At 35.6% G+C, this 13,082-nt stretch overlaps 1 protein-coding gene across 1 annotated transcript in view; it reads right to left on the minus strand.

Moving 5' to 3' along the window:
• The window catches only part of Fsip2 (fibrous sheath interacting protein 2), a 66,272-nt gene that overhangs the window by 37,460 nt on the left and 15,730 nt on the right, over nucleotides 1–13,082 (minus strand). The window contains exons 10-15 of the mRNA XM_057755786.1: nucleotides 11,468–11,583; nucleotides 10,424–10,460; nucleotides 9,370–9,473; nucleotides 7,575–7,638; nucleotides 3,436–3,493; nucleotides 148–181 (exon numbers count right to left, since the gene is read on the minus strand). Coding sequence (XP_057611769.1) covers nucleotides 148–181; nucleotides 3,436–3,493; nucleotides 7,575–7,638; nucleotides 9,370–9,473; nucleotides 10,424–10,460; nucleotides 11,468–11,583 — 413 coding nt within the window. The remainder of the gene's footprint in view (nucleotides 1–147; nucleotides 182–3,435; nucleotides 3,494–7,574; nucleotides 7,639–9,369; nucleotides 9,474–10,423; nucleotides 10,461–11,467; nucleotides 11,584–13,082) is intronic.

Raw genomic sequence — 13,082 nt, forward strand, 5'->3', positions numbered from 1 at the left:
TCTAAAAGTTAACTTCTAATACAAGAAAAGACAAAGGGTATGACCAACAAATATTCGCAGATGATTATTGGCATCTGATTTACATTTTTCTAGAATGGCATATGGCAATTAGTATACTGTCTTATCAGTAAATTTTATGATACATACTTTATCCTGCAAGCAATTCTGTAGATTTTGCTGCCTGTAAAGTTAAGAAATAGTTATGATTTGTTAAGTTAGAAGACATGATTTATAAAAATACTTTTAAAGTTCATATCACTTATTGTTTCTTTTTTATGAGAGTTCTACATAAACACAAAATACCCTAAACTTTGCTTTGTTCTCTTGAATGTTCTTATGTAATGTTTTCCTAAGACATGTGCCTTTAGAATCAAAAATGTGCTTTATTTACTCAGGAGAGTTGAACAACAACATATTACATAAACAGCCTGTGTCTGGTAGTTGGAACTCTGATAAACCTTTGATATGTATGTTTTCCAGTTTTCCAGAGAGTAACACATGATAAGAAAAGAAGGAAAAGATGATCAGTCTATCCTATCTGCTAACAGAGACAATGGGTTTTATGATCATAGCTCTCTTGTAACCCTTTATCTGCATTTTCAGATCCTAAAATCCGATCCTCCTTTTGCTGCATCTCACAGCAGAAAGAGAACGTGTGAACTACTTACTGTTCACTACCTACTGGCTAGAATCATGGCTTTCTGGCTGCATTCAACGCTAGCATCAGTCATCATCATGCAATGATGTGATGAACACATTCTTTCATGTGTTGTAATTAGATTTACTATTATATACTAAAGGGTAGATTTATAAAAATGTGTAAGAACGCAATAATTAAAAATTATGTTAAATAAGTCTAGACATTTATTTCTAATCATTCCAAACATTAACTATTTGCCTAATCTCTAATACATTCCAAAATTATTTTTCTCAAAATCTAAAACAAAATGTGGAAAAAAAACACATCTGTTTAAATATTGCAACGTACCTGTGTGGCAAGAAAACAAAACAAAATACTTCAATAGTTTCAGCTCAGGAATGTTTTTGGGAGCATGGCATAGTAGCTGGATTTTCAGCCAGATGGGGGACTGAGTTAGAAAGATTGAGTTCATGATGAGTTAGGCTAGGACTAAGGCAGGAGAGAGGAGGAAAAAGAGAGAAGAAACAGGGGAGAAAGATGCTTGAAGAGAGGAAAGAAACAGGAGAGGGGGGGCGACAACAGTCCACAGACCAGAACTTTTCTCAGATTTAGTTTGTTAATAAACTGCAAGTTCCAAACCTTCCTTCTTTTATTTATTCATTACTTTGGTTGTCTAAACTTAACTTTTAGTTTACTTTTTCTGTCTTAAGGCATAGACTAGAGTCCTATAGTTCTCTGCACTAACAGTATACCATGTGTCCAAACAGGGAGCAAAGACCTCTGAGAGACATAAAGAAATGACTGAAAAGATGGAATTAAATATTGACTCTATTAAGCTGCCAGTGTAGCTGAGTGAATGGTGCCTAGCATGAGCGAGGCACATCACTAAATCCCCAGCAACCTCCACAGAAGCAATTGTTTTTTAAAGCGAGCTATAAAATCAAAGATAATGGAAAAGTAAAGACATCCAAAAATTCATTATTTTCATAAAAGAAATGGACACTGACAAAAAACAGTCAGAACCATAATTCTTCAATCATTATAAAAATGAAAACTTACACTATTTCAAACATTTATTTCAGAATGATGTGAATATAATATAGGGAGTTTTAAACTGGCCTATATTGCTTTCTTAAAATAGTTCATCATAATCACAGTCATTAATTCTGTAAATTTTAATATTTTCCTAAGATGCGGCATTGTTCTTTAAATACAGCATGCTCTCAATAGATCTTTGATAAATAGATTATAAAAATGTGCCTATGTATACCAAATCTCAAATGAAGACTATTTTTGAATGGTCTCTTGCCTTAAATTTTGCCCATGTGTTGCTGACAAAGTAATTAATTATATGCTAATTTAATCATAATAGTAGTGTCCTGAACTTTTGAAATTTAGATTAATAAACAATTAATACAGATTCTAAGCATATTCTATATGGCAGAGGATTTCAAACTTAATCATCTGATGCCTACTTAGTACAGTTCTGCTCCCACTGCCGATACATTTTATCTATTTCTATGTTATAAATTTTCATTTCTAACAGCAGTCTTTTGCAATTACACTTCTTAAAAGAACAAATAAGTAGGAGCTGAAAGGTAGCTGACATTGGAACAAATATGGGGTCCCCATGGTAAAGTCATAATATTCATGATATATAGGTAAATTTGTACTTGTGATGAATAGAGTCTGACGAGACAGTAAAGGAGGTTAGAATGTTCCTCCTCTAGCATTTCTTTATCACATAAATACAAATAATCATTGTGTGCACATGATGGGCTTCTTCCCTCCTCATTTTACTTGTCTGGGTGAGAGTCATTCTTTCTGACTATCAAACGTGCTGTGTATTCTGTGAGCATGCACTGAGTTCTACATATCGATGCCCATCAACCTCAAGCTCAAAGTCATCATCGGCACAGCTTAGTTCAAACATAAAAATCATTTATCATCAGAGATGTTTTCTATTGTATGTCCATTTGCATAAGAATCTAGGTTTGTAAACTGTGCAGTTTAGTCTATATTTCATTTGATTTGTTGAGTTCTTTTTAAAATTTTAGCATTGGGTTGCTGAGCCGACAGTCCTGTCTGCAAATAGCTTGCTGTGCACGAACACAGGATTTAGATCCTGAGACCATACATAAAAGCTGGTCAGCTGCAGAGAGAGACTCTGCTTCATTAAAATAACATATCAAGAGAAGAGAAAGACAACAGGTGATGTTGACTTCTGTCTGCCCACACCTGCATGCACACGTGCACCCCCACATAACCATTTTTTAAACGATCACAGTGTTTCTAAAGCAGTAGTCACTTCTTTTCAAGTTGAAAAAATGCCAAAATATCTGCTCCCCAGTATTCGAGAAATGAAAAGCTTTGTTGCCTAACATCTCTTCTCGAAACGTTGCAGTGTCCAGCGCTAGTATTATTTTGGAGAACACTACAAAACTTTAAAGAAAGAGAAAGATGATCAAGTAATCGAAATGCTATGATGAACAATTTTATCAATGTTTAGAAGCCCATAGTTTCAAAAGTCGTAGATAAATATTTGAGGGAGAAATCCAAAGAAACCCTGAAGTAAAGGGAACAGATGCTGGTTCAGAGAACAGAGGACTGGATAGGAGGAAGGAGGATGGCCTTCACTTTGTCAACAATTCAAGCTCACTCTTCAAGTTTTCAAGCAATGAGGTTTCAGTAAATCTAAGTAGATTACAAAAAGGAGAAGGTTTCATGTAGTCATGTACTTAAGCAGTTACCAAAATATGAATGCAAAGTTCTATGTTAATAATTTGGATACTTACATAGTTGAGTAAACAGGAGAAGAAAAAATACCCGGGGGTGGAGGACCACCCTGCGATCCTAAGCATCAAGAAAAGAAAACGATAATTTATATTCATCCTCAATAGCATTTAAAATGGAAACAACATCATCAAATAACCTGTTCTCGCTGGTAACTGAGTAGTATACAAGCTTTTCAGGATATTACGCAGCAGTTTCCAAAGTTCTTAGCACAGAGTTCAATATACTGTAAAATCCGAACTCCTTAACCACCTCTCAATGCCTAGTCTTTTGTGTGTATCCTTTAGCCTATAGACAGAGTCAAACTTAATATTCTACTGTAATATCCTTCCAATGCCTCTGGACTATTGTTGCCTTGGTCATTTCCTTTGGAGAACCTTGCATTTATACTTCTTATTTTTAAAGGTTCTGCTGAGTCTGTGGTAAATCCTTTGAAATCTTTTCTTGCAACTCACCTAAACAAATAGACATCCTTCTTTAGCATTTTGAAATCACACTACCATGCTCACATTAAAGACTTTATAAGGACTGGAAAGAGGGATCGTGGGGTTAGAGCGCATACTGCTCTCACAGAGAACCCAAGTTCCGTTGCCAGAAGCCATGCCAAACAGCTTACAAAGGCTTGGACCTCCCACAGTTGGGGATCCAATACCATCCTCTCATTTTTTCAGGACCCTGAACTTGCTCACTTGCACCCACAGACATACACACAAATAATTTTTGATGGAGGAAGATCATTGGTTAAAAAATAAAGAAACTGCTTGGCCCTCATAGGTTAGAACATAGGTAGGTGGAGTAAACAGAACAGAATGCTGGGAGGAAGAGGAAGTGAGCTCAGACTCCATAGCTCTCCTCTCTGGGGCAGATGCGATGAAGCTCCGACCCAGGATGGACATAGGCTAGAATCTTCCCGGTGAGCGCACCTTGGGGTGCTACACACATGAATAGAAATGGGCCAAGCAGTGTTTAAATGAATAGAGTTTGTATGTTGTTATTTTGGGGCATAAGCTAGCCAGGCGGCCCAGGAGCTGGGGCGGCAGGAACGCAGCCCGCAGCTCCTGCTACAAATTTTTACAAATGAAATATGTATTAAACTTAAAAAACCAAAAATTCCTGTTTCTATAATTACAAGCTTACTCGTGTATCTTGAAAATGTAATAGTTTTACCATAATATTTTCAGCAACATCTATTCATGGAATATACTATTTGGTTTATGCTTCCTTAGCAGTTGTTCATCAGTTTGTCATTTGCCTTGTTCCACTGAAATATCCGAGTTACTTTGTATGTAACATAATATTCTGTTTCTGTCTATGGTTGATAAAGACGTAGGCAAGATCTTTCTTCAGAACATCTGCACTGCTTTACTGGATAAAATATGTAGATTTGTGTATGCTAATTATGCAAATAAACAGGAAACAAAGGTCTTAGAATTAACTGTCAAGAGAAAATTTGTGTTTATATTTAGAGATATTTCAAAATTAATTAGCAATTCTTAATTTTTTCAAATAGTGAATAGCATATATATAAACTATATTAAATTCTATACCTTTTTCAGTTTGTGTGGCTTTGTTTCCATGTATTTCATGGTTTTGGAGAAGATACTGAGATTACGAGTGCACAGAAAAAAGTCAAATGTAGTGGCGTACACTTTTAAAGCCTGTGCTGGGGAGATGGACTAAAGCAGATCCCGTGAACTCTGTAGAGAGCCTGCTTATCCTGGTATGCTCCAATACCAGGCCAGTGTGAATCCCTCATTAAAAGGAAACCCTCTCTCTCTTTCTCTGTCTCTTCGTCTCTCTCTCTCTCTCTCTCTCTCTCTCTCTCTCTCTCTCTCTCTCTCCTCTCGTAACATGAAAGAGTGTTCATTAACAGTAATCACCACAGAAAATCACTTTACTGAATGGGCTCAAGTAATGACTAAATGAGCCAATTTGTCAAGCCAAGAGTTGGAATTTTTTAAGACACTGGGTCCTGTTTCAGGTTGGTATTTTGTTATAGGAACAAAAATGCACTAATACAAAGAATATATATATTGATGATGAGTAGATAAAGAACATTGGTATGTAGAGTAGAGTTATCCTTTGGTATCATTAGGATATTGGTTTGAGGACAAAGATGAAGTTCATGGATCTGCAGGTCCTTGGTACAAAATAACATAGGATTTTCACATAACCTATCCTTATCTCCTGCACATTGTACTCTAATTTATAATAGTACAAAATAAACAATGCACAGTGCATTTATAAATGGTTGTTATTCTGCATTTTTATATAATAACAACAGTATAAAAGTACACATGCTGTGTATAGATGCAACAAGCATTGAAATCAAGCCAGGCGGTGGTGGCGCACACCTTTAATCCCAGCACTCGGGAGGCAGAGGCAGGCAGATCTCTGAGTCTGAGGCCAGCCTGGTCTACAAGAGCTAGTTCCAGGACAGGAACCAAAAGCTACGGAGAAACCCTGTCTCGAAAAATTCAAAAAAAAAAAAAAAAAACCAACCAAACAAACAAAAAAAACAAAAACAAGTATTGAAATCAACAGTATATAACTCAGCTTTGTGTATTTGTTAATATGTTAGTATGTTAGTATGTTGTTATGGACACTTTGCTGTACACTGAAAGATGGATCTTCAGGTGAGAGCAGAAGGGTAAAAAGCTTAAGGGTGTCTTGGAAGGAAAAACAAAAGAAAAGGGAAGCACACAAATCTGGAGAGCATTATGTCCCATGAAGTAAGTCATGAAGGGAAGCACACAAATCTGGAGAGCATTATGTCCCATGAAGTAAGTCAGAGGTGCTGAACTGCAACTCTCGCATGTTCTCCTTTACATGTGGCACATGGACTATCAAACGCATCAAAGCTGAATATGACAGACTTGAAGGAAAGGGACATGAAGTGATATTGGTCACAGTTTTGTCTTTTGTAAAACTAATAAATATTATGGATTCATTATGCAGTGTGATTTTTGTTAGCAGTATTTTGTTGAAGGAATATATTCTGTGTTCTAACCACACACACGCAAAACATATGCACAAGTGTAACTGAGGTGAAAGATATATCAACTGCCTTAGTGTATATATATATATATATATATATATACACATATATATGTGTGTGTGTGTATCAATAACTTGATATGTCTTAAATGATTAGGAAGGTTATTATGAATTCATAAAATTTTATTTGTAAACTATGCCTCAAAGTCTGGAAGATAGGAAAAGATAAGCTACTAGACAAGTGAAAAAGACATAAAAATATAACCATAAAATGTTAGGAAATGTTGTCTCAATTTTGATGTGATGATAAGAAATATCTCATTAAAACCCACATGAAATTAAAACACATGAAACCTTTGAAGGCTTTTGGAACATTGAGAAAGAGAGGACAGAAAACATAGAGGATCTACCGAAACAGGGAGGATGCTTTGCCGCTGTGCTTCCTAGAAAACTCAGAAATGACACCTGTAAACTCTCACCAAAATCACTTCCTGGACGTTAGCAAAACACAGACAAATTAATAGACATTCTACAGTAGACGGTGGGACGTCCAGGTGGTTTCAACCCTACACAAAGAACTCTGGGTAACTAATAAATGTTCACAGCAGAAGAGTCTTCCTCTGGGACTCAGGGATGAGCATGTCAATTGCTCAGCCCTGAAAACAAACATACAAGTAACATCATTCAGAATAAACATGTTGTACTTAAGCATCTAGGAATATATATGTATATAAATATACATTAATTATATATATTTCTTAATAAGAAGAAGTCAGGATATATGGCAGGGTTTAGAGGGAAGTAGGAAAAGGGGGAAATGATATGATTGTAGCAAAACCTCAAAAATAAATAATCAGAATCAGAAAACTCTTTCCTCATGCCTCAAATAATGGCGTAGTTTTATGCACACTCTTTATTGTATTTATAAACTTGGTTTGTGTGTGTCTAGATGTTTCTTCCATTACAGGGTCAAAGCTCTAAGAAACAGTCCTGACTACCTTTTCCATCTATGTTCAGTTCACTGTACAAGACCGAGCAGAAATCACTGCGTTCAGACTTTAACTGGCAGAGAATGTGGAACGGTACAGCAAGCGGCTGGTGGAAGACTGTTTTAACAGCTGCATGATTTCCAGCTGATGCTTACCTGGCTCAGCAACGTAACTTGATCTTTTGCTTGGTCTTCCATTCCAGTCCCCTTGCATCTCCTTCTACATAAACAGCAACAAGAGATTTCTCCAAATTTTTATCACCAACTTACATTTCTATGTTTAAATTTAAATTAATATTGTTAAGTTTCTCACAAATTTCCATTTGTAAGAAATATTTATTTTGTGCTTATTTTTACCTATTTTTTATAGAATTAAAATTAATATAATAAAAAATGTCCACAATACTATAACTCACACAGCTGATGATTTCCTACCTTTGATACTCAGCATATACTTTATTCATGTCAAATACAGTATCATTAGAAAATTTAATGAAATTAGATATGGTTGGAATTGGCATTAGGAATGGAAAGTGAAGACTTATATGGTCTTATACAAGAGGAAGGTTCTATGTCCCTGCTATGGTGCCTCTTTTCTACAATATAGCATTTTCTGGTAACTCTAAATTAACACATCAAGAAGGCAAAGTAGTTAATTTAATAGGAAGTAGTGTAGCAATTCAGTGGTGCTGAAAAAGAGAGCATGTACCCTTCATGAGTGATTGTGAGTTTCTGTACCTTTCTGGGCACTATACCTGCTTTCAGTAAAAAAAATAGACAATAAGCATCTTCATTTTTCAATATTTGAAATGTGAAAGCAAGCAATAAGAAAAATATCTGGTGATTTTAGGTTTTGCCCTGAGTGCCATAGAACAGTCAAATTTGGTATCTGTGAGCATCTGCTACCCATTAAGGAGTAACACGGAAAGTGAGTAGAGCACACAATGCTCAGAGAGGTGGACAGCACAGTTCAGACATACTGTTTCTGTGTAGTGAGGTGAACTGGTTCCTTGTACGTAACGAAGTGTTCTCATTGTGCAGCCTGGAGTATTGCAATAATCAATCAGCACTGTATATTATCATGCCGATTTTTACTTACAATCGCATGAACAAACTTGACACGTGCTTTTTTGGCCTCTTTTTCCTTGTAATGTTGTGAAAATGGATGAAACAAAAGTGTGGCTACAATATGTTTTAAGATACTGTTTTAACAGGTCTTCCTGATTTATTAAAAGTTAGGTGCTTTAAAGTATGGTAAACAATGTGGCTATTCCAACAGTTAAAATTTTTCCTGATAGTAATTTGACAAAGCTAGTGACATCACAGATTAGTGAACTAACTATGCAAATATTTCTTTATGATAAAATGTATCTCAGAGGCATACCATCATGGTGAGCAAAACACATTTTAGATATTCTGCATTTTTATTCTACATTATTTGATGTCAGCTCTTCTGCATTATGGGTCACATAAAATTATGTCTTTTTCTTCTTTAATATGAATAATTCATTTGGAGATAATCTATTAAATATCTTCTATCAAAATGTTTGAAAACCATGTAAACTCCTTAGCATAATAAATTAACACCATGATAATATTGATTTTATTCCTAAGGTAATAGGTTGACAATTTATAAATAATATTCATTTCATATGTAATGGCTATACATTTGGGTTCCAGTGATAACTTTTTATGTGCAGATTATCTGATTACTGATGAAAACTGATAAATCAGTGTCATTAGAAACCATCCAAGAAGCTCACCTGAGTCCTCTGAGGGTTATGTGTAGGTTCACCCTGATGATGGGTTATTACATTTTTACAATTGTATGATAAAGTTCATGGATTAAGTTATACTATAAGGTTAAAGAGTGGCATTTTCATATATTAAAATGACCATAAGGTATCTCATGTATTCTGATTCAATTTAGAGTAAATTAAATGTTACATACCTCTTCTTTTTGAGGCCCCAAAGATGCGTGTGAAAGTCTAGTAGTCTTTGTGGGTGAATTTTGAGCTGAAATAACTGAATTTCTGGCTGATGTGTTTAAAGGGACTGGAGAGATAAGAAATAGTTTTTAACAAGGCAGGGAACCCTGACTGCTCTTGGGGCTGGAGAGGGAGAAGAGGAGTGGGGGGAGGGGGAGAGGGCAGGAGGAGGGGGAGGAAAATGGGAGGCGGGGAGGAGGCAGAAATTTTTTTTTTCAAAAATAAATAAATAAATAAATAAAAAATGAAAGCACTCTAGTGCCAAAGGAGAATCATAATTTGCAGGCTTGCTCTAACATTCTTCCCACTAAACCGCTACCCTCACCAGAATAATCACAGTCAGCAATCTGTTTAAGTTAAGCTAACTTCTCCAAGGATAATATCTTTCTAGATGCCAGTTCTTCCCAAATGCTTCCAAAGAAAAAGTCTGAAATCCTTATCTTGTGATGAGCGAAAGAGCTTACTCTCATGAAACAAACAAGGCCCATTGACAAAATCGACTGTTTTAATTGTATTTAGTCTGCAATGACAACTTACAGCTTGTACTAGAAAATAAACAAAGCTGGATTTTAAATTGATTTTAGGCAAAAAGCAAAGTGACAAAAAGCTGTTTTAAGAAGATGTTTTCTTTTTTTTATGATAGTTTGAGCATTGAGTTTATTTAGTGGATTGCGAAAGGGAAGGGGGTGAAGGAGAGGGGGAGGAAGGGAGAAAGAGAAGGAGGGAGGGAGGGAGGGAGAGAGAGAGAGAGAGAGACAGACAGACAGACAGACAGAAAGAAAGAATAGGGAGAAGAGGCAGCAGAAGAGCAATGGGACAGAGAGAAAGATTTTCTTTCACAGCAAGATGTGTAGTAAACTAAAAAGAGGAAGAAGTGATTGGAGGAAGGCTACTTCAAAAATAAAAAAGTCGAACTAATCATTCCTTTTAAAATTAGGTAAAACGCTTTTAAAACCATACAATGGAGTATAATTATATACTTAATAACAAAATGAGTAGTACTGTTCAAAATCTTACCTCTTTCATCACTTGTTTTTTTCGTCATTCCATTTCTCTATATGATAAAACATTAAATAGAAAATATAAGTAACAGTACTTCAGGAAGACCTTTGTATCTTCTATCAGAAAATCAAATTAATCCAGATGCTTTCTCCTCTTCCTGCTCTAAGTTTGTCATCAAAAGTGTACCAGGCACAGTGCATATCACTGACTTCCCAGGATACTTTTTGCTGTCTCAAATCTAGTTCAATATTGAGTTCAATTTCTAGCAATATAGACCTTACTCCTCTTCCAGTTTGTACTTTATTTAAAGGCACAGTGAGACATTCAATGGATAGTTCCAAAACTTAGTCATTCAACAGGATACAGGGAGCTATACTTCTACCAGTTCAAACATCCTGCAACACTATAAAATGCTTATTTAAAATACTCATTAGGACCAGAGTAAAAATTAGTCACTCCCAATGAAGGAAATACTTTCTTTATGCTTCCCTGGATTCTGTGTCCTCAAGACGGGTGCTGCCTCACTCACCTTTGCATAGAATTGACTCAATTTGCATTCAATTCAATAAGAAAATTAAAACAATTTTCTTTCTTTTTTTTTTTTCTTCCGAGACAGGGTTTCTCTGTGGCTTTGGAGCTTGTCCTGGAACCACTCTGTAGACGAGGCTGGTCTCGAATTCACAGAGATCCGCCTGCCTCTGCCTCCCAAGTGCTGGGATTAAAGGCGTGCGCCACCATCGCCTGGCTAAAACAATTTTCTTATTTTTCCACGTTTTAGCTTATCCCAGTGCTTGGTCTACATGAGCATACATTTTTTAGACTACCAACAAATAGAAGTATTATCATCACTGTTGGTAATGGGCTGGATTTGCTTCTGTTAAATTTCACAGTACATGAGTAATATAGCTAAGCTGACACTTCCTTGCCCGGGGAGTGGAACCCTTTTTCTTGCAAGAACGCATTTTCCCTAATAACGCCAGGTTAGTAAAAGAGGTCACATGTGTAAATGGAACTTAAGCAGAGGAAGTAACACTAACCACATCATTGAAACATTTTTACCTTTTGTTCTAAATTGCTGTTCTGTACCTCTGGCTGGTAAGCAACTGAGGATCCTGATATTTTCGTGACATTCTTCGAACTACTCTGAGACTGATTAACAAGAGTGGACGCTTGTCCTAGGAGTAAATGAGAAGAAATCCTTTGGTTTTGAACACGCTGTTAAGTGCAACAAACTGTATTTCCTTAAAGTAGTTATTTAAATTTTAAATATTCTTGAGCAACAATACTTCTAAAAGAGACACAGACAACTGAAAGTATCATTCAATCAGTGATATAATATAATAATATATTGGGATTCCTCATAGAAATGTTCCCCGCGATGGCTGTCATTAATCCATCTCCATCTTCAAGAGTACTGATCTATAACTCAAGATTATTTTGTGTTTTCTGAAATTTTGCATGAATGAAATGATACAGTGTGTACACTTGTCCTTTGCTTTTGTTTTTGGGTAAGTAAAATGATTTTTTTTAGGCAACATACTGTTGTGTAGATCGATATACCATACGTTGTGTAGATACCATACTGTTGTGTAGATAGATATACCATACGTTGTGTAGATACCATACTGTTGTGTAGATACCATACGTTGTGTAGATAGATATACTATACGTTGTGTAGATACCATACTGTTGTGTAGATAGATATACCATACGTTGTGTAGATACCATACTGTTGTGTAGATACCATACGTTGTGTAGATAGATATACTATACGTTGTGTAGATACCATACTGTTGTGTAGATAGATATACCATACGTTGTGTAGATACCATACTGTTGTGTAGATACCATACGTTGTGTAGATAGATATACTATACGTTGTGTAGATACCATACTGTTGTGTAGATAGATATACCATACGTTGTGTAGATACCATACTGTTGTGTAGATACCATACGTTGTGTAGATAGATATACTATACGTTGTGTAGATACCATACTGTTGTGTAGATAGATATACCATACGTTGTGTAGATACCATACTGTTGTGTAGATACCATACGTTGTGTAGATAGATATACTATACGTTGTGTAGATACCATACTGTTGTGTAGATAGATATACCATACGTTGTAGTCTACCATCAGTTCAAAGACATCTTAGTTGTTTTCAATTTTGGCCATTTCTGAAAAGAACTGTGAATTTTTATACATATATCTAACATATCAATAGATCAATATGACATATTGATCTATAAAACTATTGATTTGTCTCTCTATCTATTTCAGTTAAATTGAATAAATCTTTATCCTAAAAACTACCTGGGCCATATGGCGATTATACCTTTAAGTCACCTTAAAGACTTTATCAAAGTGATCGCCCTATTCCAACGTCTGTCACCGTTGGGTCTAAGTACTTTTCTTTACATATTTCTATCGATACTTAATAAGTAGAGAAAATAATTCATTTAAAGACATAGTAAAAAATGTAAAAAAGTAATGATACAAACAGGCGGCTCTAAATTCAGTAAAAATGAAAAACAAGACTGAGCAGGGAAAGGAAAAGACATCAACCAACACAGCAGAGATTACAGATAATTGCCAAATGATTAAGAAAGAAGTACAATACAAGAGGGATGATATGAAAGCTTACATAAAACACAATGCTCTTGAAAA

This window comes from Chionomys nivalis, chromosome 22, assembly GCF_950005125.1.
Source record: "Chionomys nivalis chromosome 22, mChiNiv1.1, whole genome shotgun sequence".
Taxonomy (NCBI): domain Eukaryota; kingdom Metazoa; phylum Chordata; class Mammalia; order Rodentia; family Cricetidae; genus Chionomys; species Chionomys nivalis.